Source organism: Neltuma alba, unplaced genomic scaffold, assembly GCF_004799145.2.
Source record: "Neltuma alba isolate B1F8T4 unplaced genomic scaffold, ASM479914v2 tig00012214_pilon, whole genome shotgun sequence".
In the NCBI taxonomy this organism is placed as follows: domain Eukaryota; kingdom Viridiplantae; phylum Streptophyta; class Magnoliopsida; order Fabales; family Fabaceae; genus Neltuma; species Neltuma alba.
The window spans coordinates 48,005-75,772 of record NW_021636749.1 but is presented as its reverse complement, the minus strand read 5'-3'; the positions used below and the strand labels follow the sequence as shown (position 1 = coordinate 75,772).

Here is a 27,768-nt window from a genome sequence, read left to right as displayed (position 1 = left end):
TAATAATAGTTCTAGCCAATACACTTAATTAGCAAGGATATTTTAGGAATGACAACACTTATTTATTACAAATAACTAACTTAACTTACTTCCTTAATCTCCTCAAATAAGTCAACTGGGTCTTATAATTAGGACCAGAGGTAGTATCTACATAAAAGTCTAAAAATTGTTGAAGCGTGTTCTAAACGATGACTTTGTATTTACAAGAGCCGACAAGTCTATGGCCCTACATTCATTTTCATTTTTCACTCTCTCACGCCTCAACCACATCTCTTGAGCATTATATATGTATTGCTAGTTCTCTACTTCTGAACCTATAATTGAAGATACTGTCATTATAATGGCCTTTATCTGGAAGTTTTTCTATGCGTTATTTGCATTGCTGCTTCTGTTACATTCGAGTTTCAGTTTGGCTGAAGGAGCAAAGTGCGTAGAGAATGAGAGAAAAGCTTTACTCTTATCAAACAAGGAATCGTGCAAGACGACTCTGGAATGTTATCAACATGGAGAGATGGAGATCATGAAGACTGCTGCAACTGGAAAGGAGTTTTATTGCAGTAATGAAACAGGTCACATTCAATTCCTTAATCTTCGCAGTTCATTTCCTTTGAGTAGTAAAATTAATATTACTTACTTCATTGAGTGAATTGCATGATATGGAATATTTGGATCTCAGTGGCAATGATTTCTACGCAAGTGAAATCCCAGAGTCCATAGAGTCCTTTACCAAGTTACGATATCTCAATCTCTCTTTTTGTGGTTTTGCTGGCACTATTCCTTATCAATTGGGAAAGCTTTCAAATTTAGTATGTCTTGATTTGAGTACCAATATATTGGTTGGAGATATCCCTTGGACGATTGGAAACCTTTCAAAGCTGCAACATCTCTATCTTGGAGATAATTCTCTTGGTGGAGTGATCCCTTTCCAGCTCGGGAATCTTTCCATGCTGCAAACACTACAACTTGGTGCTAATTTTAATCTCACATTTGATCAGCAGAACAATCATGATGCAAAGTGGCTATCTGAGCTTTCTTCTCGCTATCAAGTCTTGACTTGAGTTTTGTGAGTGACGTTGGCTATTCTCATCTCTGGCTACAATCGATTGGTGAACTGTCAAAACTTAGAGTTTTGCAACTATGTGAATGTGGCATTTCTTATACCCATGTGGCATTTCTTATACCATAATCCTCTTTGACTTCTTATCCTTCAAATTATTCCTCTTCTCTTGTTATCCTTAATCTCTCTGGTAATAACTTGAACTCATCATCACTTCGATGGCCCTTCAATTTGAGCTCCAACCTTCAAGAGCTATATCTAAGATATTGTAATCTTTCAAGTACTGATCTTCATTTATATTTTCCCAATTTTCAGCTTTCTTCCCTCATTGTCCTTGACCTTTCTACAATAACCTGATGCCACTAATGGCACTGAACTTCAGCTCCAATCTGCAGGTGCTTAATTTAATAAATTGTAGCCTTTTATCTGATAATATTATTTTACATCTTTGAATCCCAATCTCACTTCTCTGTCCAGCTTGATTTCTCTTATAATTGTTAACATCATCATCGATATTCCATTGGATTTCTAACTTTACCCTAATCTTCATGAGATTCAACTTTTGGAAACTTGCTAGAGGGTCCTATTCCACAAGGTTTTGGAAACATAATGAACTCTGTGGAAGTTCTTGATCTCTCTCAAAATAAGCTGCATGGTGAAATACCAACATCACTGGGGAATATATGCACTTTGAAGCACTTATATCTTTCATACAATAACTTTAGTGGGGAGCTTTCAAGTTTCATCCAAAACAGTTCTCGGTGCAATAGTCATCCCCTACAGGGGTTGGATTTATCTGACAATCAGATAAAGGGCATGTTAACTGATCTCTCTGTTTTCTCCTTTTTGGAACATCTAGATCTCTCTAACAATCAATTAAAAGGAGAAGTACCTGAAAGCATCAGATTGCTATCTCAATTGAATAGTTTGCAGCTGGATGGGAACAATTTACGAGGTGTGATAACTGAATCTCATTTCAACAAGCTCTCTAATTTGAAGAGTTTATCACTGTCTGGCAATCCATTAGGGCTACAAATTAGCACTAGATGGGTTGCCCCATTTCAGTTGCAAGATTTGGAAATGGCTTCTTGTATGTTGGGTTCTTATCTTCCTAATTGGCTCCATAATCAACATGAGTTAGAGGTATTGGATATTTCTAATTGTGGGCTTTCAGGTTTCATACCTGAATGGTTTTGGCCACTGATAAAAGATGCGGATTACGTGAACATCTCATATAACAATTTTTTGGTGAAATTCCAAATTATCATTGCAGCTCAGTACTAGACAAATAATTTTGACATCAAACAACTTTGAAGGTGCGGTTCCATCAATTTTTCACAAGTATCAGCACTTTATCTTTCAAAAACAAATTCTCAAATTTGGTCCCACTTCTTTGTGATCAAATTGAAGATAATGAAGACATGGGCATTTTAGACATATCAAACAATCATTTAGAGGGGCATCTGCCTGATTGTTGGAGCCATTTGAGCTTATTAGAGTTTGTTGATTTGAGCAATAATAACTTGTCCGGAGTGATGCCGACCTCTATGGGACGACTTACGAATTGGAGGCTTTGATTTAAGAAACAACAGCCTAGTTGGAGAACTTCCTTTTTCTTGACAAATTGCTCCCAGTTATTGCTCTTAGATGTGTCTGAAAATAAGTTGTTAGGGTCAGTACCTTCATGGATTGGAGAAAACCTTGGACAATTGCAAATTCTAAGCTTAAGAATGAATAATTTACATGGCAGAATACCTTTGCATCTTTGTCGCTTAGGCCATCTTCGGCTCTTGGACCTATCTCATAACAATTTGTCCAATGAAATCCCATCATGTCTTCAAAATTTTACTGCTTTGGCACATGATGACCATATCAACTTAGCTGATGCAGGTTATCATTTGTGTATGGTCAATCTGACAAGCAAATTATCAATTTAGATTTTGAATTCTACATAACATTGAGTGGAAGGGTAAAGATGACTTGTTCAAGAAGCCAGAACAATTTCTTAAAAGCATTGATCTATCTAGCAATACTCTCACTGGTGAAATACCTAAAGAAGTTGTATCTTTATTGGGATTGGTTTCATTGAATCTATCTAGAAATAAATTAAGTGGAAAAATTCCTCTTGAGATTGGAAATCTGGGATCATTAGAATTCTTAGATTTGTCAAGAAACAGATTATCAGGTCCAATCCCTCAAAGTCTGGCTCATATTGATCGCCTGAGTGTGTTAGACTTTTCAAACAATCATCTTTCTGGAAATATCCCAAAAGGCACACAATTGCAAAGTTTTAATGCCACAAGTATGAGGGAAATCTTGATCTTTGTGGAGCGCCACTTGACAAAAGTGCCTTGATGATGAAACACCCTCACCTCAAGCATCTAATCATTATGAAGATGATGATGACGACTCATATTTCACCCAAGAATTTTATCTGAGCTTGGGATTGGGATTTGCTTTTGGATTTTGGGCGTTCCTTGGGCCATTGCTCTTCAACCGCACTTGGAGACAAACCTACTATACGTTTATAAGAGGAGTTACAGGTAGAGTCCAGATCTTGATGGCCATTTATGTAGCAAAGTACCTCACGAACAGATAGGTAATCATATAAAGTAATAAAAGTAATAATGTATTTTTTCTTATCGCACTAGTGACATTTTCAAAATATGTGACGCACTATCATGTTTCTTGCAGAATCTGCAACTTCTTTGGTTTGATGTACGAAGGATCATCCTTGGTAGTTAATAATTTGTGATTCGAAGTCAAAACTGTTGGTTGTATGAGTTTGCTATGTTATATGTAATCTAATTTACTTTTAATAATCTTCATTACTAGCATTATATTCAATCGAGCTATTGCTTTTCTATTGCCTTGTAAATCTTTCTGTGTATGCAAACTGGGGCTGATAGCTTGATGATTTGTATGAATGTTTGTTCGGTTATATGATTTCCATTGGATAAATATGGGTACCCTATACAAAACTTGGTAGCTTAGCTTCTAACAATTTAAGTTTCTGTTTAATTTTGATTCTATATATTCTTGCTTGCTGCTATTTTGTACTAAGCTGTTGATTACAAGTATGCTTAAGGCAGCAGACATGAAATTTGTCAAATATTTATATATGAGAAAATAACCATTAGCCGCTTTGTGTTGAATTCACCATCTTGAGCCACTGAAGAAAATCATTATGCTTGAAGACAAAAAGAAAAAAAATGGAAGTCCAGACTTTTGGAAACGAAAACGAAAACGAAAAACGAAATTATGAATATTTATTGTGGCAGTGGGAAAAACAGAGATTTTTTTTTTATATATAATCTTATTATGTGCTAATAATTTTCATGTGAAGGATTTGAGCATATAAGTCGCAATGGCAATAAGAGCAGCAAGATGTACTTTCAAGTTCCAGCATAAACTTGTTAATGATAGTCCGAAATCAACTTCAAAAGTGTAATAAAGTTGTTGATTATACTCTTCCGGTCCTTAATATAGGACCTAATTATTGAGTTGATGTTGGTCCTAAATATAAAACCTATTTCTCATGTTTATTAATTTTTTCTAAATTGTCCTTGTGGATACTTTCTCAACCATAATCAAGTAAAAGAGAGAGATGAAATATTAAGGAAGATGATTATGGCGTTTTAGAAAAAACATATCATATTTCTTATAGTTAACTAACTTCTCTAACTTTCTTAATCTAATCAAATTAATTAAATATGTTTTATATTAAAGACTAGAGGAGTATTATAGTTTCGCAAGAATTATATGGTTTTGAATAAAGCTCGTTGAAGATTTCCCTCCTAAAAGATATTTTGGCAAAGATATACTGTAGGAGACCGTTCTTTCTCTTCTTTTCAACCATACGGGAGCTTATAATAAATTAATGCAATGCTATCTCAGTCTTAAATATAAATCTTATATTTAGGACAAATTAAGCCGTATTAATAAATTAGTTAGTCCTGCATGTTATGCGAGAAGAATATTGTGATATGCAAAAGGAAAACTACCACCGTGTTCCTGTGCTTTAATCTTGTTTTAATCTCCAAATTTTCTTGGTCTTCTGTCCATTTTATTGGTTCCGTCTAGAATGCTAGTATTATTTTGAAAAATACTTAGAATGACATGAGGTAACTTGAAAATGATGTTAATTTTGTTAAAATGGCCTTAACACTGTCAATTCCATCAGTTGATTGGCAAAACAAATGCGAACCTAATAAAAGTTATAAAAATAATAAATAAAAAAAATTGGTCAGATTAAAAAAAGGAAAAAGACACTAAAATACCCTCAAAATTACTAAATGACAAAAGAGGGTATTTGAATTTCAAAATCCCAATTCAGACTCCAGGTACTATTTTGAAATTTTCAAATCTGGTAAAATTACACAAGTGTCCTTTACTTTTTTTTTTTAACTTTTTTTTTTTAAATACTGCCACATCAGCAATTTCGGCTATCGGAGCTCCGACGTCGACGACCTTGCCAGCAACCAACCACTGGAGCTCCGGCGACCGGAGTTCCGGTAACCAGTTGTCGGAGCTCTGATAACTACTCTTTCTTATATATTGACTACTCTTTTTTAGCTATTGATTACATTTATTTTTAAACTCTGATGACACGTTACCGGAACTCCAGTGACTGGTCAGCGGAGTTCCAATGACTACTCTTTCTTATGTATTGACTATTCTTTTTTAGCTATTGACTACATTTATTTTTTAATTCTGATGACAACTCTTGCTAAGCTATTGACTACTCTAGTAATGCAATTTACTACTCTTGTGTAGTCAATAGCTATATAAAAATGTTCATCGGAACTTTGAAAACAAAAGTAGTCAATAGTTAAAATAGAGTAGTCAATAGCTATATGGAAGTAATCACATACAGTAAGGACAATGTTATCATTTTACAAGATTTGAAAATTCCAAAATGATACTTGGGGTCTGAATTGGGATTTTGAAATTTATCTACCCTAATTTGTTATTTAGTAATTTTGAGAATATTTTACTGTCTTTTTTCCTTAAAAAACATGAAAAAGAGCGCACTTCCTTAAAATAGAATAAGCACGAATGTGAGGGCCAGTGAATCAAAAAAGCACCGGGGCATTAGACGTCATCAAAATTAACATGTTTGGGCTAGCTGATAGCGTTTTTGAGTTTTTTTTTTTAAGGCAAAACAGATATGAGAAATTAATTGATTTGAATAAAAATATGATATATATATCCAAATTCCAAATCCAATTCACTTCCGGCCAACATTCCATTTAGAATTTTTTTTTGGGGGGGGGGGGATCCCACTTTGAAATTTATATCCACATAGAATGACATGTAACATAATTTGACAGCTCTCCTATAAAAAGTGATTTCCGATTAGGTCCTTATTAATCGACATCACTTCTGTTTCTAGTGTAACAAAAGATTCCCTTTTTATATGAAAAAGGCCTATATCAATAATTATGATTTTACATATGGACAATTCCTCAATATCTTGTTCATTCAAAATGAATTATATCTTTTTTTTCCTGCACCAGATAATTACTTGAGAAAATGCATTGTATACCAAAGGTGTACAATTGAAACGTGTTCATGTTGAAATATCCGATTGCAAATAAGTGTAATATCCTTCCAAACTCATAAATTCAAATTTAAATAAACTAAATAATCAAAACATTCATTGAAATAAAATTTATTGAATCTCAGTTCAAGCGCTACATTAAAGAATACCATCAGAATCAAATTCAATTTCATGATTCCCCGCGAATGTTGACTAGAGGTTTGCAGCATTCATGCTAACAAAAAAAATAAATAAATGGTTAATAGAAATACTAATAATTAATAGTCAAATAAAATCATGCCAACATTATTCCCAAAATATAATCAGTATCACACATATCATTCCCAAGATATAATCACCATCACATATAACACTGCACATTGGGAAATGCAACAATAAATTGGATCAATCTATACATCATATCAGAATGATACTAAACGGGATTCAAGAATCAGACACGATCAAGCTTTTGATGTCAAAAAATAAGGATGGAATTAGATTCAAACAAGACTTATCAAATTTCCTGTTCTTTGTCGATGTAAGCACGAGCTCTACTTTAAATATAAACTAAATTAGCCTGTAAAGCACAACTCAACCAAAAAAAAAAATTACACCTCAAATTTCTAAGGTGGCAGTAGCAAAAATTAAAAGACAGCCACCACGCCTATGAATGAGACTCGTACATTTGAATTCGAAAATCATAATAAAGGAATAAATCAAAAAATTATTCTCTGAATTGCTGAACCTATATATATGGTACAAAAGCTATGGAAAAGATTAAGCTACCTGCTAACTAGCTCTGAGAAGATCAGGCAAAAATGATAAAGCCCATGAATACAACAGACTCTAAGACTTATTCAATGTAATGGCACTGGGAAGGAATATAACGCGGCTACATTGTTTTAATTTGGATAAAGCTTCTTTCGGCTTACCAAGCAAGAGATCTACATAAATTGCAGTAATTGTGGCTTCTGGACTGTTTGGCAATATGGATAACGCCTGGGCAACTAATTGATGGGCTTGGTCTAACTCGCCCTGCATTACAGATAGTGCTGCAAAATTTGCATAAATTATCCCACGGGCCTCTTCTGGCTTAAGAAAATCCATACGTTGAGAATCGTCAGATGAAGAAATGTTGGCTGGCATAGATCCTGCAGTTCCGTCTTCAAATTCAGCAGTTCTCTCCACCTGCCATTTCTTGCAGTCATCTCGACTGAAAGGCAATTCAATAGCGTATCCCCTAGACATATAAATTGACAAATGCTGGGCAGCTTCCTTTGGTCTATTTAGCAAGCAGGGTGCCTCTGCTGAATAAACATGGCCTAGAAAGAGATAAATTCTAGAGCATTCTGGAAGTTCCAGAAGAGATGTTGCAACTGACTGCCAGGGTAGCAAGGGCTACCTGCTTAATCAATAAATTTTCTCTTCTGCAAATATCTTCATAAGAGGACAGCGAGTTCTGAATGACCTCCTGATTAGCACCTCCCTTTTGCTCTTTCACGTCTCCGTTTGAATTAGCATGACCTAAGCTTAATGCTAATGAAAATGCCTTGAAATCGATTCCGAGTGAATTCTTATTATTTGAATTGTTGGATGACACATCACCTGAATGATTTTCCTCACTTAACGAATTGAAAGGCAAGCCAGACTTTAAATTATCCGTCTTGTTGGAATCCATCAAGTACAGGACATTTAACAGGAACTGCCGGGCCAGAGACAACGATAAATTCAGCTGCACATCATTTTTGAGATGACAATCATCTCTGTCAAGCGAGTCTGCACATCCATTTCTTGGAATCTCATTGTTCAGTACAAGTTGCCTCCATTTTCCCTTCCAACAACATGAACTCCAACTTCCAATCTTGTTGGTAAAATACGGCTTGATTTAATTAGGCCCTTTTCCAAAGCCATCAGACAGCATTCAGCTAGCCGAAGCCACAAGAAAGGCTTATTGTAGAAGACCATACTAGACTTCTGAAAACAGCAAGCAGCAAGTAATGGCTTTCCACAGGCCAAGTACTGCATACCACAATTATATACTATAAGAAGAGCGTTATCCTGAGAGAAGGTTGGCAGCTTTAGCGGTTGGTTCTTCCTAAGGGATGAACAATTAGTCAATGCCTTAGAGAAAAGCAAAGATGATGTCTGGTATTTCCCAAGCTGATAGTAAATGCAACCAAGATTGTTGTGGAAAATGCTCAAAAATGCTGGGTCTGTCCTGTTGTTTGATACCATCAATAGCTTGATTGCTTTGCGGTGGTTATGGCGAGCATATTCAAGCTGAGATTTCAAAAGAAGAGCCATTGAAGAATCTCTTCCACGTGCAATGTCCTTAGCGAGCTTCACTTCACGTTTGGCTAGCTTCAAATTCCTGGTTAGCAGCAAAAATTCAACCTTGTAAAGTTGGAATTTATGCTTCAACTCAACGATAGAAAACCTATCAACCAATGCCCTCGATAGATCATTTGAGGATAAACCAGCTGGGCTGGTTAAATTCTGTCCACGCATATCCAGTATCATGGCTTCATAATCAAGAGCCTCTTCAGAAAAAGCCCTGGACAGATTATTTTTAGGCGCATTAGCGCTCGGCCCCAGATCAGAACTAGATGTATCTGCGGCTGATGGATCACTAGGGATTGATGAAGACTTGGTGATTAGGTTTGCAGATTGTTGTTGTGCTATGTTTCCATTGTCGCCCTGACTGGCATTACTAGCACCAAATGCCCTTCCCAAATAAGACAAAACATCCTAATAAAACAGATTCCCCCATCAGAACTTCGCACTTCTGAAAAGCTAAATAGGGAAAAAAAAATTCTATAAGCCCTCATTCATTTTATGCCCAGAAAAATCTTTTACTAACAAAGTCTTGCTCATATTGATCGCCTAAGTGTATTAGAGTTGTCAAACAATCATCTTTCAGGAAAAATGCCAAAAGGCACACATATGAGGGGAATCTTGATCTCTGTGGAGCACCACTGGACAAAAAGTGCCTTGATGATGAAATACCTACACCTCAAGCATTTGATCATTATGAAGATGATGATGACTCACATTTCACTCAAGAATTTTACTTGAGCTTGAGATTTGGATTTGCTTTTGGATTTTGGGCCTTCCTTGGGCCATTACTCTTTAATCGCACTCGGAGGCAAACCTACAACACATTTGTAAGAAAAATTACAGACAGAGCCCAGACCAAGATGGCCATTTATGTGGCAAGATGCGTCACCAATATATAGATAGGTAATCATATAAAGTAATTATGTTTCTTTCTTAACACATTAAAAATATTTTCTGAACGCTTAACGCACTGTCGTGTTTCTTGCAGGATTTGTAACTATTTTGGCTTATTGTACGTAGGATCATCCTTGATAGTTAATAATTTGTGATCCAAGTAAAAACCGTGTGTTGGAAGAATTTGCTGTGTTATATGTAATATAATGTTACTTTCAATAATCTTCATTGCTAGCATTCAATCGAACTGTTTTAAGTTTTTTATGTTCTATACAAAGTAGGGATTGCTGATAGCTTGATGATTTGTATGACTTGTGTGTTCATTTATATGATTTCTGTTGGACATAAAGAGAAACCGAATACACTTTGGTATGTTAAAATACAGGCATACTGCGAGTTTGAAGGCACATAGTTCGCATAACAAAGGCATATAAAGAAGAAAGCAAGCCAACGTTGGGAAGCACACGGCCACGCACTGGGCACAGAGCGAACTATTCTTTTGCCTTTTACTAAAGAATACTGTGTGCTTGTTGCTTCAAGTGGCACACACCTCTTTTGGGAGGGTTCCGCACCTCTCTTGGTGGGTTGCCACATTTGAGTCATACAATAGGTATTTTATTACATAATAACTGGCATAATAATTTACAACTTTGTTTTGTTTCTAAAGAAAAAAACACAAAATAATTTTTGTGTCAGGGTTATGTTTGTGGCGTTGGAGGTTGAATAATTTAGTCTTTGCGGGTCTCACTTTTAGTAATTGATGCTTAGTCTTTAAAGATTTTTTGAAAGATATACTATTGGAAACATTCCCCCCCCCTCTTCATGCCCAATACTGTAGAAAAAATGTAAGCTAGGGGAGCTTATAATAAATTAGTGCAACATTGTCTTTGCTTCTTAATATAAAAGCTAGTTATATTGACAAAAAAAAAAAAAGAGTTAGCTAGAAAGTTAAATTTGATTTTAAATATAATACCTCAATTCATTTTATTTTTTTTTAAAAAATAATATTCCTATTAATTGTAAGGGATTTTTACCAAAAACAAAAAGTAGTCCGAATACACAATATAAAAAACCAAAGTTTAAGAAAACCAACACATATTTGTTGCAAATAATCAGTTCAACTAATTTTTTCAATATTTTAAAATTTAGTTAACTTTTATATTAAGGATCAGAAGTAGTAATAAATTAGAAGTCCCATATGTTGTGTGAAAAGAATATTGTGAAATACAAAATGAAAACTACCGCTCGGTGTTTGTGCCTGTGCTTTAGTCTTGTTTTTAATCTTCTTCATGGTTTTCTATCTCTAAATCAAAAAACTTATTCTCCGAATGGCTGAACTTATATATATGCATATGGCACAAAAGATGTGGAAAAGATTAAGCTACCTGCTGCAACTTAAAAATTTTAACTCTGTTGAATACAATAAAAGAAACATGAGACAAAATGCATAACATATTTTTTTCAATATTTTTTTAGATGAAGATATAAAAGTATCTATGAACTTATATTAAAAGTGAATCTACCGTCATAACACTACAACTTTTTTTGAATGTATAAAAGTATTTATAAACTTTAAAAATAGGAGCAAAAATAACACTTCGGTCAGTCCCTTGGATGCTATTACTACTCTCTTGCTCCCCCATTTTGCTGACGCTTGCTTGAGAAACTTACAGGAAATGGGGCGAAATTTCTTTTTTCTTTATATATATAATGGGCCGGGATGGCCTTTTTTTGTTTTTTTAGCCGTTCTTTATCTTGGAGCTGCACAGGAAGATGGACCGACGTTATTTCAGTAAGAGCCGCCCGGCGGCCAGCCTATGAGATGCCAGAAGGTGTTTTTTTAGTAGGGGATATCCTCGTACTTTCAGATTATAAGTTACACCTGAACACCACCTGGCAAAAGCCGGAGAAAAGTAACCGATGTTGACTCTTGTTAACCAAAATGTCATTTTTCTCCTATTTCTATTTCTAAAGTTTACGAGTGTTTTTATACTTCCAAGAAAAATTATCGTGGTTAATGTACTTTTGATATAAGTTTATAGATATTTTGTACATTCACCCAATCCTTTTTTATAAGGATAAATATGAAAAATTTTATCAATTTAATATATTCCTAATATACGAGAATGGAGGACAAATGAGTGGTATGAGTACTCTTAATGTTTCGTTTAACAATCTATAATCTATAATATGGAAAATGCTGCTTCAGGTATGAAGTATTTGCTGCTTTAAGGCTAAAAAACATGAGATGTACGACTTTACGCTTGTTGATTAGCTGCCCCCAGTGACCCTCTCTTCTTGGAACTCTGCGAAACATTTTCCCACAATCCTAGAGGAAGAAGAGCGTGAAACTGATAATCAGACCGGACCGGCTGGGTTGGCCCAAAAACCAGCTGCTCAGTTACTTGCTTGGTCCGGTCAAGCTTCTACCCCAACGCAAAAACAACCCGTTGCGAGTTGGGGGTGACTCGGTCGGAACCCAGATAAGGCAAGTTACCAAGTCAATTTTTTGAGATCCCAGATGATGGAAATGTCAGGTTTTGGGGGGGAAAAAAAGATACCGTTAGAAAAATGAAGAAGAAGAGTTGAATAAATGGAGAGAGTCGAAGAAGAACGAAGAAGGAAAAAAAAGAGAGAGAGAAAAAACCAGTCAAACTCTTAGCCTCATCATCTGTCTTGATCCTTTTTTTTTTTTGGCGCTTGGTGTACACCAGAGCCCCTCCCCAATTTCTTCCACTTTCTAAATCCAACCAGATCTGCAAGAGACCGCAAGATCTGTAGATTCCGTAGCTTGAAATTGAAAGGGGTGTACTTAGAAAAGAACTTTTTTTTTTTAACCAGCAGAAAAGAAGTTATTGTATCATAGCCCTTCATATGAAATGGATGATTATAATTTTTTTTTTTTTTGGTTATCAGAGATGGTTATAATTTATTTACTTTTAATTAAAAGAAGATGATTCAATGGTTATATGTCACGTTTTCCCATCTCACACTTTTCAACTGAAGCCCATTTTCACCCTTCCACGTTTTGCTTTTTCAGGTCCCAAGACATGTTAAAATTGAAATTATTATTATTATTATTATTATTATTATTATTATTATTATTATTATATACTCAATTAGCGCCAAGTGCAGGGTGTGGACTATGGAGGATTTTTTTCCCTAATATAAAATTATTAGTTATGTTTTTTTTGCCAACAAAATTATTAATTATGTAAATTAATGGGTTGTTCACTTTTTTTATTGGAAATGCTTATTTACATTTCTTTTATAATTATATTTTATATTTTAATGCTTTCAATTTTATTCTTATTATTTTAAAAGAATATTTTAATCATGACCGGTCTAACCCTAAGTTGACTCCGATCTGAATCATTAACCGTTGAACTATTACCTCGACTAGTTTATTGATGGTCTGATTTTTAGTATCTCCAATATGACACAAGTCATTTAACTAATGAAAAGTTTGATTTAACTCAATTTAAGTGACTTTATGCCGTGTAAGTATGTAAAAAAAAAGTTTTTTTTTACTACATAAAAGTACCTGTTAAAGTGTTTTTTTTTTTAAGGGTTTTCCAAAGCTTTCAACTTCATCACAAAACAATGTCCCTCATGATGGGAAGGTTATTAGGGGAGAGAAACTGGATGCCATAGCTTTTTCACACCCTCTCACATCACATACATGCTGATTTTTGCCAGTCATCTTGCTTCTTTCTCAGCTCTGAGGCTTTTGACATCTCCCAAATTCCTGCAAATGTAATGGAACTACTTTTTTTTTTTTTGGGTTAAGCTCATGATATCTACTCCTAGTAATAGTAGTGACTAATTCCCCCCGTACCATAAGTTTCTTAAAAGGGTTTTAGTGTTTACTGTGTCATATCATTAAGTTAACATACTTCTATTTTATCTATATTAAAATATTGATTAAAAAATCCTTCCACAGTTACAAATTCAAATTTAAATAAACTAAAAATAGTCAAACCACACATTCAAATTAAATTTATTGAATCTCAGTTCACTTCTACATTAAAGAATATCATCACAATCAAATTCAATTTCAACACGCCCTCGCGAACGTTGATCGGAGGTTTGCACCATTCATACTAGCAAAAAAATAAATAGCCAACAAAAATATTAATAATTAAATGTGATCATGCTAATTGCTAACATTATACCCAAAATGCCATTTTGTACCAATAATCATTTCACTATCGCATATAACACTGCAAACTGGGAAATGTGACAAAATGGGGAGGTTGGTGCAGAGAAACGGTATGCCATTTTCACACCCTCTAACATCACAAGCTAATCTTTGCCATTATCTTTATATTTCTTCTTTCTTCAGCTTTGAGGCTTTCGTCTTCTTTTTTTCTTCTTCCATTTTCTCCATTGTTAACAAAAGAGGGCAAAGTCACATGTGTGCCTTTCGTCTTCTTCTTTCCCTCTTCCATTTTCTCCATTCTGCTGGCTTACAAACTCACGCGAGAAAATGGAAATGGAAGCTTAATGGTAGCTTCCTTTGATCTTTCCCCTTTACTTCGCCAGATGCCATTCACATGCATCTTCTTTCCCTTTTGTGCGACTACTATTTACTTCTTGTTTTTACACATTTAATACTTTTCCTATTAATACGGTATCATGATCCAATACAGAAGTGGCTGCTAAAACAGAGCATCGTATTGATAATTCTTTAATTCTGAGCTTGTATTGAAGATATTGTCACTATAACGGGCTTTGTGTGGAAGTTTTTCCATGCATTATGTCCATGGCAGACCTTGTTACATGCAAGTTTAAGTTTGTGTGGCGTATTATCAGATGGAGATCTTGAAGATGATGACTCACATTTCCCCCAGGAATCTCACTTGAGCTTCAGACAGGGATTTGCTTTTGGATTTTGGGCAGCCTTCCCGGTCTTCCTTGGATCATTGCTCTTCAGTCGCACCTGGAGGCAAACCTTCTCTAGGCTTGTAAGAAGAGTTACAGACAGAATAATCTCTTAGAGGTACCTAACCAATAGATTGGTAATGATATATGAAGTCATCTTGTTTCTTTCTTGATGCCCTAAAAATATACTACCTGGTTCTTAATATAAAACCTTATTTAACTTTTATTTTAGTCCTTAATATGAGACCACAATCTATTTTCTCTCTCATATTTATTTATTTTTTTTAAGGTAGTCCTTCTAATAATAGTAGTTTTAGCCAATACACTAGACTAGCAAGGATATTTTAGGAAAAATAATACTCTTCCGATTCTTAATATAAGACTTATTTAACTAATTTGATTAGATTAAAAAAGTTAGATAAGTTAGTTAATTATAAGAAATATGACATGTTTTTCCTAAAACACCATAATCATTTTCCTTAATATCCTCTCTCCTTCTTCTATTTGATTATGGTTAAGGGAGTATCTATTAGGGTAATTTAGAAAAAATTGATAAATATAAGCAATAGGTATTATATTTAGGACTAAAATCAACTCAACAATTATGTCTTATATTAAGAACCGGAGGAGTATTTATTTATTACAAATAACTAATTTAACTTAATTTTTTAATCTACTCAAATTAGTCAGTTAGTTCTTATATTAAGAACCGGAGATAATATTATCTTAATGCACAACACACTATCATGTTTCTTGCAGGATCTGTAACTTCTTTGGCTCGGTCTACGTAGGATCATCCTTTTTAGTTAATATTTTTTGATCCAGGCTAAGTAATAACTGTTTGTTGGATGGATTTGCCATGTGACATATAATATAATGTTACTTTCAACGATCTTCATTACTGGCATTGAATCATGCAATTTAAGTTTTTTTGTTGTAAGCTTGATGATTTGTATGATCTATCTGTTCAATTATATGTTTCCATTGGATACAAAGAGGAACCGAATAAACTTGGTAGGTCAAATAGGGGCATACTATGAAACGAACTAGGTTGCTCGGCTTCGAATAATTTATATTTACTGTTTTAATTTTGATTCTGTATATACTTACTAGTTACTGTTTTACATTAGATTGATAATTACAAGTATGCTTGAGGCAGAAATGAAATTTGTCAAATATTTATGTATGAGAGAAAATTAACCATTAGCCGTTTTATATTGATTTGATCATCTTGAGCCATTGATGAAAAATCATCGTGCTGGAAGAAGGAAAATTGAGGCCCATGATGTTTGGAACGAGAAAAAAATGAAAATAGAATTGTGAATATTCATTGAAACATGCGAAAAACAGAGTTTTTATAATCTTAATGTGTGCTACAAATTTTCACATGAAGGATTTGAGCATATAAGTAGAAATGGCAAGAGCAGCAAGATATACTTTTTCAACCTATACAAAAGAAAGGACTAGGGCAGCAGGAATAAATAATTAATCACCAGCACAAACTTGTTAATGGAAGTCCGAATTCAACTTCAAAATTCTAATGAAGTTGTTAATTATACTTCAGTTTCCAAAGAATTATATGGTATGGACAAAAACGATATTGGACATTTTTTTATTAGGCCTGTATGAAGGAACTTAGAATCTTTTTTTTTTTAAACTAAAGCATAGATATCCTCCTATTGGAGGCAATTCTATTCGAGACACTGTCAGATACTAAATGTGGTTACCTCTCCCAATGAGAATTCGAACATTAATTTGTCACATTATGAGGAACTAGCCTCTTGTGTTAAACCCAATTTAGTATATATGCTCTCTCTTTTTTTTTTTTCCCTAATAAGAACCCTTTGGGCCACACAATATCTAGACGGTACCCAGTGACTCTTCCTTGCTAGAACTCTTCTCTGAAGCCTCTCCCCACGCTGCTGGAGAAAGAAGAATAAGAACTTGAAGCTTTCATCTCAAAATTAAACAATACCCTCTCACATTATTACATACTAAATTTTGCTTGTTTTTCTATAGTGCTTCACATATACTCCTCCAATCCTAAATATAAGACCCTTATACTAGTGTGTATAAGGGTCTTAACGGAGGAGTACTAATATTTGCTGGTTCTCTCTATCTTTCTTTTTTCTTCAGCTGTGTGGCTTTCGCGTTCTTCTTTTCTGCTACGCGCCATTTTCTCCATTCTGTTAGCTAACAAAAGAGAGGAAACTCACATGTATGCCTTCCCTCTTCTTCTTCTTCTTTCCTTCTTCCATTTTCTCCGTTCTGCTAACTAACAGACTCTCATGAGAAATGGAAAAGGAGGTTTGCTAATGGCAACCTTCCTTTCATCTTTCCATTTATTTTCCCCTTCCATTTTGTGCGTCTGACATTTTTACTTCTTTTTGCTTTTCAACAATTAGTAATTTTCCTCTCTTTTAATTTGGATTGTATCTCACATTTTTACTTCCATTGTAAACAAGGAAACAAGTCTAATATATAGATGCCTAGAACATTTTGCTCAAGTAGGAATAGGTTGGGCGTCAAATATTAAAAGGGTACTAATGTTCAGATAAATGAAGAGGTTGTAATTAAGCCTGTGACTAGCCTGACCTACTTGGATATGGATTTTTCTTAATTATTTTAATTTTAATTTTAACATTTCTTTTAAAGTAATCAAATTATATACGTATAATACACGCACAAATTCCATGTCTTTTTTAAACATTTTACATTTAAACATGCTTTTCAGCTGCATCCAAACAAGTTCAAAATTTACTGACATTTTTACAAAATATTATCCAAATACAAATTATATTATACTAATTGATTTTTATCCAATTTTGCTTAGGAAAATTAAATTAAAATAAAAGTCATTTTCACTAACTTTAATGTAAAAAATATGTTCTGAATGGAGACTTTTTATTTACAAGTGTCTATAATTAAGTTCATAGACGTGCAATGAAGTTTATAATTAAGAATACAAATTGTAACATAAATAAGTAACTATTTTTTTTTTAGCTGAAATAAAAAAATATTTCAAATATTTTCAAAAACAAGGTGGAAAAATAGTAATAAAGTTTGAATAAAGTTATTTTGCAAAATGGTGATCAATAAAATTTTATAATTTTGCAGTTAATTAACTAATATAAAAAAATTTAACCCTTTAGAGGGAAAAGAATATGTAAGAATTATCTATGTATAATGCTCCGGCCAAGGTCACTCATTGTAATTCTGTTGATTTAAAAATCTCCTCTTGATTTAAAAATCTCCTCTTGATTAAATCCTTGGATCTCTGAGTACACTTACTGGTCACCATCTCTTGTGTCAATCTTTTTTAAAAGACAAAAGGGGTGCAATACAGGTTGGTCTCCGGGCCCAACCTGCTGTCCTGCGAAAAAATGAAGAGTTTGGGTTGACTACAAACCAACCCCATTGGAAGTGGGCCTTTTGGCTCACATTGCTTGAGTATGAACCCATAATAGGTTAGCCCATCAATCCACGGTCTAACCAGGATATTGTTTAAAAAGAAAAAAAGAAATTCATTACTTGTTATAATTATATTACTCAGTTGTTTGGAAAATCAAATTTAGAACTTTTTTTTTATAAACAAATCAAATTTAGACTTTAGTTATATTAGATGTTTTATACTTTTATTTGAACGTTTGTATTATTTTGAATAATTTGTTAGTGTTTTCTACTAAATTATACATTGTTAATGTTAGGGACGGCTACTTAGTTAATTTATTAAGCTTTAGTTTAAAAAATAAGTGCTCTAAATACAATAACAATAATAATCCAAGGCGGACTGAGGTTGGCTGAAGACCAACTCACTTGCAGGCTTACCTTGCAACCCACGCCTACACTACCATTGCTATGTAAATACACAAGCCAACCTTTTTATCTTTTTCACACCCTCTCACATCACATGCTAATTTTTGCCATTCTCTTCATATTTCTTCTTTCTTCAGCTCTATGGCTTTCGTCTTCTTTCCTTCTTCCATTTTCTCCATGCCTAACAAAAGAAAGGGAGCAAACTCACACGTGTGCCTTTCGTCTTCTTCTTTCCTTCTTCCATTTTCCCCATTCTGCTAGCTCACAAACTCACATAAGAGAATGGAAATGGAGGTTCAGTGGCAGCCTTCCTTTCATCTTTCCCCTTTACTTTCCCAGATTCCACTCTCATGCATCTTCTTTCCCTTTTGTGCGACTAATAATTCTTTTTGTTTTTACATGTTTAATACTTTTCCGGTAAGCATCAGCGTCACGCTACATTTACCGTAAAAAATTGATGGAGGAAGACAACCCTATAAATGGGTCTCATAGTCATAATCCACCACGAAAGCGGCTGCTAAAACATAGCATCGTATTGATAATTCTTCATGTGAGATTTTTTCCATTACATACAAGTTATCAGATGGAGATCATGAAGATTGTTGCAACTGGAAAGGAGTTCATTGCAGTAATGAAGCAGGTCACATTCAATTGCTTAATCTTCACGGTTTGTATATCTTCATCATAGTGCCAATGCATTGCTTATTGAAGATATCCTTGGATAATTGGAATCTGCTCCTGCATTTAGGAGTTGTAATTGCTAAATCTCATTTGAAAACACTCCCAAATTTGAGTGTTGTTAATTATGGAGACAATTAGGAAAAAAGGGACCCACCATACAAGAAGCCATGTTAAAATATTGCAAGCGAAATGGGGCAATCCATCTAGTGCTGGTTTGCAGGGTTAATGAATTGGCAGACTGATAAAGTCCTCAAGTTGGAGAGTTTTCTGAAATGAGATTTAGCTATTACACCTCCTAAATTATTCCCCATGCAAGAGCAGATCCCGATTGTCCAAGGGATATTTCCAACCAAACTATTGGCACTCAGATCAAGATATACTAAATTGGAAGCTCAATAATGAGTTCAAATTCTACTCGAGCTTGGGAAATATGGGGATTTGCTGTCAGATTTTGGCCCTTCCTTTAGCGATTGCTCTTTAATCGTTCTTTGGAGACAAACCTACTATAGGTTTTCAAGAAGAGTTACAAAGTCCAGATCTTGGAGGCCATTTAGGTGGCAAGCTAGGTACGTCACCAGTAAAAAGGTAATCATATAAAGCAATCAGCAAGTTTCTTTCTTAATGCACTAAAAATATTTTCTAAATGCCTAACGCAATATCATGCTTCTTTCATCAAGATAAGTGACTTCTTTGGCTTGGTGTATGTAGGATCATCCTCGATAGTTAATATAATTTGTGATCCAAGTGAGAACCGTTTGTTGGATGAATTCGCTATGTTATATATAATATTCTTTCCATAATCTTCATTACTAGCATTTAATAGAATTATTTAAGTTTTTCGGTTGTATACAAATTGGGGATAGCCGTTGGCTTGATGATTTGTATGATCTATCCGTTTAGTTACATCCTTTCTATAAGATACAAAGAGAAACTGAATTCTTCGTGAAATATCCTTCCTTTAACCCCTCAGAATACGTGTTTGGAAGCACTACATTTTAAGCGATTTGCGAGCCAAGCCTGTAGATTGAAAATTTACAATTAGTTCTCAGGTTATTGTTCACAGGTTAAATTTCATATTTTTGGTCTAATTTTGAAAAATCATAACTAATTCTATAAAAATCATATTAAGGTACTCCAAAATTCTACTCGAAGCTCTTTCAATTCTCTATAGAAAAAAAAATATGAAAATGGACTTATCCTTACCTAATTCGTATAGTTTATTCATTGAAATTTACTATTTATTTGGTCAAAACTATATGTTCTAGTTTCTCTGCCCTAACTTCGATCAAACATAACTCTTGGCACACACATCCATTTTAAGTGATCTGCCACTTGTTTTAAAGCTCAAGGTGCTTACTTTAACCATACCAAATTTCATGACCTGACTTATACATTTGATAGGTTAAACTCGAGCTGGAAACTGATTGCTCTAAGACCTAAGTTTTTTTTTTTCCATTGAACAATTCTTGCTTTAATTCTTTTTATTACTTTGGCATGCATAACTTGGGTTTTCTCTTTCCCATTCATTCTTATATATTTTTAGTCATGCCATAAATGTTCTAAATCAATACATCGCATCATTGGCATTCTTGTATATAATTTACACAATAGGATAGTCATACATTAACCAATAGCTTCATTCATTAACATGAATAATTCTCCACTTTCTTCTCCTTCCTTCTCATGCTCTCCTTCATGCAATCATTGTCTATCATACTTGACCTAAATGGTTGGTTAGGGAGGGGTGAGATTCGGAAAAATCTCAATAGCAAACAATAACCACCCAAACATATATGGTAAGCTTGGCATTCATAACATGCTTGCAACTTAACATCTTTAAAACATAATGACATGTTTGAAAATCATCATGCATTTATCATAAAACACATAGGCCAATGGCATATTTGAAACACATTCGCAATCACAACACATGAGTTCATAAAATCATATAAACATAGAAACGTGTCATACATGCAAGCAAATACCAAGCATATAAGAGTAAGGTCAAGTTTGCTACCTTGTGTCTTTAAACTTTCTCTTTACTTCCTCTTGCTCCTTTTTGCTACCAACTATTAAGGTTGCTTGCTCAACCTTTGCTATTCATCTTCCTCAATGTCTCATGACCCTAGATGCATCAACACATCATTTCCATTCATTCATTAGAGCCATGGTAATGAACAACATCAATACTTTATTTTTTTTTAGCTATAGTGACTTCTAACTTTTGAGTTTGATTTCCAACCTTTCTAAAATTAATTTCACATGCTATTCCCACACAATTTTGTATGTAGAATCCATTTCCAAGCTCAAAATAATCAAAATCAAACTCCTTCTCCATGAACTAGCCTTGACCGAAGTATAACTCAAGTTACATCGTCATGAAATTCAATCAATTTCAATATAAAGCCACTTAATTCTTGTTCTTTTCAAGCCTTTAAACATTATTCTAACATCAATTTCATCTTCCTCTATTCTTAAGAATTTTGTGCCGCATGTTCCCCTAGAGTTTCAAGCTCCCAAAAATTATTAAAATCCATAACCAAGCTCAACAACAATAAGGGTGGTGAAAACAACATTAAAAACCATGAACATACCTTGTTTTGGAGCTTGATCTTGCATATGACCGCTTGGCCTTTCTCTCTCCCTCTTCTTTCTCTCTCTAGAATTCATTTTGCAAGAGTTTCCCCATTGGTCCATGGCTTGCAAGAAAATGAGGGGTGGCGAGGGGGTATTTATAGAAAACAAGACTGAATCTGGGCTGTTGATCTTAAAAATATGTGGCTTGATCTGGACCGTCCGTTTTCTCTTTTTATCTTGTGATGATATGTGTCCTATGACATCATGCTTACATCATCTTGATGACATCATGCTTGCATCATCAAGTCACATGTCTTTAATCCAACCGTTCATGTGTCTTACATCTGACCGTACACGTCTTGCATCCAACCGTACACGTAATACCTTCTTTTCTCATCTAACCGTACACTTGTCTCTTCTATATTCCTTCATCATTTTGGCATTAAAATAGGGAGGAAATTAATATAAAATTCGTGCAAAATACAACCTTTAGGCATTCATCCACCTATCTTACTATTATGCACCATATATGGTACTTTTTTGGGCCTTGACTTATCCGGGACCACTGGAACATGTTGTGGTACCATTTTCTCACCTTAAATAAATCTATATGGCATTGTATAACATGCCCAAAGAGAGAGTGATGCTCTTCCCTTGTTCTTCCATTAAAATAATTAAAATAATTAATAATATTTATTTTGGAGTGATCTTGATCGAATTCTTTCTACCGGTCCACAACTCCGAGAATCTGTCTCCGGGTGCCATTACTATTTATTTATCATGGGAAATTTCTCTAATTTTTCTTAAGTCAAAAGTCAACCTCTAGATAGTTGACTTTGACTTTCCCCGGATAGTGTATAAATAGGCTTTAAATTCCATTAAAGCCAACCTCTTCACTTTCTGGGGATAGAATTATTTTTAAAACCTGTGATAATTTTTCAAGTATTTTTTTCCATTTTCTTCCAATTATCTGATGCCTCCCTGTACTTTAAATATTCATTTTTAATAATATTCAAAATCAGTCAAAACCTTAAGAATTCCACAATTTCCTTCTAGGGGCATTTTCATCATTTTTAGCCTCATATAGGTCTCTGAACCTTATTCCTATTTTTTTAAAATTTTTTTGAAGTGTTCAGGGCCTAACCTACCAGTTCCCATTTTTTGGGATTTTTCTAGGATTTTCAGGCATAATTTTCATTTTTGCCCTTACCAGCCCAAAATTTTACAAAATTACGATTTTGTCCCTGGTTTGGCTTAACCTCAAAATTCATCTCATTAAGGCCTCTAACATAGTATTTGGCCTACATTTATCTCTATTTCTCATTCCTTGGCCTCGAGACTTCTTCTAAGTCTCTAACTTCCTCTTTTCTCAATCTCAGAAAACTTTCCCTTTGTGATTTAGTTCCTGGGAATCCTGCTGTCCTTCCAGGGAATCTCTGGGACCTCTACCAAAAAAAGTCTGGTAGCCTACCCATTTCAGGCTAATTTTAGTACTTCTAGGCCTAAAATTCGGGATGTGACACTCTGCAAAGAGAACTTTACCAATGGAGCATACTTATTAGAAAAGGTTCGTCTCATCGCTCCATGTTTTGTTATGCATATATTTGTCTTTATGATCTTCCTTTGTAGGCTCTCTCATGGCAGAAGATTCATGTATTTGGACCAGACTTCTTTTTCTGCTGCCTTTGATCATCATTATATTTTTTCTTTATACAAAAAAGTTAGGTGTTTGGGACACACTAGGGGTCAGGGCATATCTCTAGGCTTAGAGAACCTTTACAGATCACCCACTAATAAGATCTTCATATTAACAGCGGGATTCGAACTCACAAATTTCTAAGTTATGAGCCGACTTATTACTAACTGAATCAAGCATTCTTATATTGGTTACGTACAATTCAGGACTTTTATCTTAAGATCCCTAGGGCATTGCAAATTTCAGTGGTTGGATGAAAGGTGTTCAACCCAAGGACATTCATATCACATTCTTCCAACAATATTATTAGTGATACTCAATCTAATATACTTGTACAAGTGTAAAGGTGGCTTTAAGTGTCTGTTTGAAGTGATGGTAGAAAAAGTAGCTTATTTTTAATTTAACTTTTAAAAAAAATTAGATTGAGTAAAAATTAGATTAGGTCATATGATTTATATTTAGATTGACTTTTGTAAATGAGTTCGTTTATAAAAGTGGAGTTGTTAGGATTATTATTGAAAAAGTAAGTTTAGTTGTAAAATAACCCCAAAAAAACATAAATTTTATTAAATAATATATAATTTATTCTCTCTCTTTTATTATACTCTCTAGTTATATTTCCCCATACATTTTCTTTTATTCTTTTTCTCATTTATTATAAAAGTATATTTGAAATGAAAAGTACATTCATAACCTATTTACTACTTTCAACTAATTTTAAGAATTTTTTGTTATTTGCAAATTAATTATTTAAAGCTTATAATAAGAATCCAAAGGTGTAGTAAATATCTTAAAGGTGAGATCTTTTTCAACTTCTACTCTCCTCACTTTTCAAAAACCAAAAAACATAAGCACCAAATTTCTACATAATTGCGGCTTTTTTTGCAAAAGCCAAATTATCTCATTCCTAATCCAAACACTACAATTACAAACTCATCGTGCTTAAACTCCATAAGCAGTTTATAAGTGGCTTTCATCGCAAACCCAAATAGAGCTGCCTCTGGGGAAAACGAGGTGGTTTGAGGGGGAAAAATGAGGGGCAATGTGGTCATCTAACAAGATTTAGAAATTCCTAGTTACGTAGCACTAATTGGGAATTTATTAGTTGTATATAATTACGAATTTATTGAAAGTGTAGACCTGAATTTGAATTTTGGTGTTTTAACTGTATTTAATTAGGATTTTCTCTTTTTTTGGGGTAAAACAATCAGCCTTACTTGAACTGGATGTGTTTTATTTTCCTGTTTTAGTCTGCATGTTCTTTCTGTTTCATAGATAATAAGATATAAATGTTTTTGCTTTGTTAAAACCTTTTTACCAAATCAGGGCACTTATTAGTTATAATTCTTTGATAATTACTTTTCTTCTGTGGTAGAAAATTTTTAGAACATTTCTTAGTCACATGACATAATCTGAACCATCCGTACAAATCCAATAATAATACGTATTTTTGTATGTAATTAATTAACAAGTTTTCTCATATATTATACAAGATTTGAGAGATGGGGAGTATTTTTTATGACTTATGAGTCATATGACTTGTTTACCTTGTGTATCTATAATTATAGGATTAAGGGTCAAAAATACCTATAAAAATATATCAAAAATTCACCAACGCTATGAAATTTCTTTGAGTTCAAATCTATCGATCCAAATTTAAGTAGAGATCAATAATTATCACTGTTGTTAAATTTAACTAATATCCATTTTTTGGGTTGTGTGACTCATGATTTTTTTAATGAAAGAAACAAAATATCCCCAATTAAAATAAAAAGGTTAATTAAGAGTCAGAAATACCTATGAACTGATATTAAAAATTCACTAAATACCATATAATTTTTAATGAAAGTACCAAAATACTCTCAATCTTGAAGAGCTATCGCATTATATTGTGTTAGAGATTATTAATTATAATAAATTTTTATATTCCCAACATTTATAATTGAAAAAGATTATTAATGTTTCTTTGTTATGAAATTAACAAACAAAGAAAGTAGACTAGAGAAGAAATATAGACAAGAAAATGAGAAAATGATACTCATTCACTTGTCTTGCAACACAAATGACATGATATGTTCTATTTATAAGTATAGTCTTACACATAGGTTACACTTATACTTAAATGATAGGTAATGAACAATAAACCACATGAATGTGAGTGGGAGTAAGTTACAAAATTAAAGGCATAGTGGATAGTAATGGAGTAGTGGAAGATTAATGCCTAGTGGAAGTAGTGAGAGTTGATGAAATTGAAGAGGAAGAGGAGATGGACATCTACTCTTGATAATATTCATCACACTCCCCCTTAGATGTTTATTATTTAAGAATGTGCCTCATTAAAAAACTTTAACTAGGAAAAACCCTGCGGGACAAAAATCTGGCAGAAGAAAAAGAGTACACATCTATGATACACTATTCAATGCTGCTTTATTAAAAACTTTGCTAAGAAAATCTAGTGGGAAAAAACAATAGACGAGGAAAAAAGAGTACAGTGTATATTAATTCTCCCTCTTGTAACATCAATTGACATCCCTGAGTTCACAACATCCAATGTAATGAGCAAGCTTTTCAAATATTGCGGCTGGAAGTGACTTGGTGAACAAATCTGCTAGATTTTTATTTGAAGGGATTTGCGGGATGTTAATTTCATCATTTTTTTGGAGATCATGAGTGAAGAAGAATTTTGGTGAAATATGTTTTGTCCTATCTCCTTTGATATGCCCTTCTTTTAGTTACGCAATACATGCAGTATCTTCATACAGAATTGTTAGGATCATATTGCTGGAAGACAAGCCACAAGTGGTTCGTATATGATGTATTATTGATCTTAACTTTACACATTCTCAACCTTCTTCATATATTGCTAGAATTTTTGCATGATTATATGATGTGGCTGATATAATTTGTTTCACGGATCATCATGAAATGGTTCTCCCACCATATGTGAACAAATAACTTGTTTGTGATCTACTGACATGTGGATCAGATAAGAATCCAGCATCTACATAATCAATAAAGTCAGTGTTGGGTACATTCAAATAAAATAATCCTATGTCCATAGTAATTCTACGGTACCGAAGAATGTGCTTAACTCCATTTCAATGTCTTTATGTTGGTGATGAACTATATCTTGCTTGTAAGTTAACAGCAAATGATATATCAAATTGTATGTAATTAGCAAGATATATAAGTGCAACAATTATACTAAGATATGGTACTTCTGGACCAAGTAGTTCTTCATTACCTTTTTAAGGTCTAAATGGAACTTTGTCTTTCTCCAAAGAACTTACAGCCACTAGCGAACATACTGGATGTGATTTATCCATATAAAAACACTTCATCACCATTCTTGTATAGGTTTCTTGATACAAAAAAAATCTCATTTCTTAAATATTAAATTTGTCATTCAAGACAAAATTTGTTCTTCCCAAGTCCTTTATTTTGAATTCTTTTTTTAAGCAATCCATAGCTTTTATAAGCTTTTCAGGAGTTCCAATAATATTCATGCTATCAACATAAACAACAATTATAACAAACTTATTTCTAAATCTTTTCATAAAAATTCATGGGCAAATTGGATCATTCTTATATCCTACATCTAACAGATATTTGTTTAAACGGTTATACCACATAAGTTGTGATTGTTTTAATTAGTACAAAGATTTATTTAACTTAGTTGAATATTGCTCTTGACAATATTCATAACATTCTTAATAAAAACATTTTCGTGATAGCCAATTTTTTTAATAAATACCAGCCACTTGTGATAATTATTATATTAATTGTTATGACTAAAAATATTTTAATAACATAAATATTATAAATAATAATTAAATATTTTTGTCACTTATCGTGTTTTATATTTTAACATCATTATTACCTATCCCGAAGTGTTTTGATTTTAGAGAATTGTTAAATAAATTTAACAAAATAAATACTTACATTTTTATCCTTTGATTAGTATTCATCTTATATTTTTAAATTTTTATTCATTCTGAAAAAATTATAATTAAATCTCAAAAAAAAATTATATGAGGATGCTCCAAAGTTTAATTAAAATAAAGAATCTGAATCTATTTTGTAAGAGGTTGAACTTTTTTTTTGGAAGGGAAATGAACCGAGAAGACCATCGAGAGATTGGAAGGAGATGTGGTTTTTTTTTTAATTGAAATTATTTTAGTACTTTCACTAAAAATATTGTGGGTTTTACTATCAAAAGTGGTTTTAAATTTTCTCAAAGAATTTAATATAAATGTAAAAGAAATCTTAGGTCGACTGTTAAAT

The 27,768-nt window shown here is 33.4% G+C and overlaps 2 protein-coding genes and 1 pseudogene across 2 annotated transcripts; 2 read left to right on the top strand and 1 right to left on the bottom strand.

Moving 5' to 3' along the window:
- Positions 1–1,666: 1,666 nt before the first annotated feature.
- Positions 1,667–2,341, top strand: LOC114725031 (receptor-like protein EIX1). The gene has a single exon (XM_028911487.1). The coding sequence runs from the start codon at positions 1,667–1,669 to the stop codon at positions 2,339–2,341; it is 675 nt and encodes a 224-aa protein (XP_028767320.1).
- Positions 2,342–7,127: 4,786 nt separating this feature from the next.
- LOC114725030 (CCR4-NOT transcription complex subunit 10-like) lies at positions 7,128–9,804 on the bottom strand. The gene is given in 4 exon segments (XM_028911486.1): positions 7,128–7,980; positions 7,982–8,432; positions 8,435–9,347; positions 9,778–9,804. Coding segments are annotated over 4 exon segments (1,926 nt in total). The 3' UTR covers positions 7,128–7,445.
- A 492-nt stretch (positions 9,805–10,296) lies between these two features.
- On the top strand, positions 10,297–10,416 carry LOC114725040 (uncharacterized; annotated as a pseudogene).
- Positions 10,417–27,768: the final 17,352 nt, after the last annotated feature.

Bases quoted from the DNA above. Each gene is read 5' to 3' on its own strand.
- LOC114725031 (XM_028911487.1), top strand. From the start codon at position 1,667: ATGAACTCTGTGGAAGTTCTTGATCTCTCTCAAAATAAGCTGCATGGT.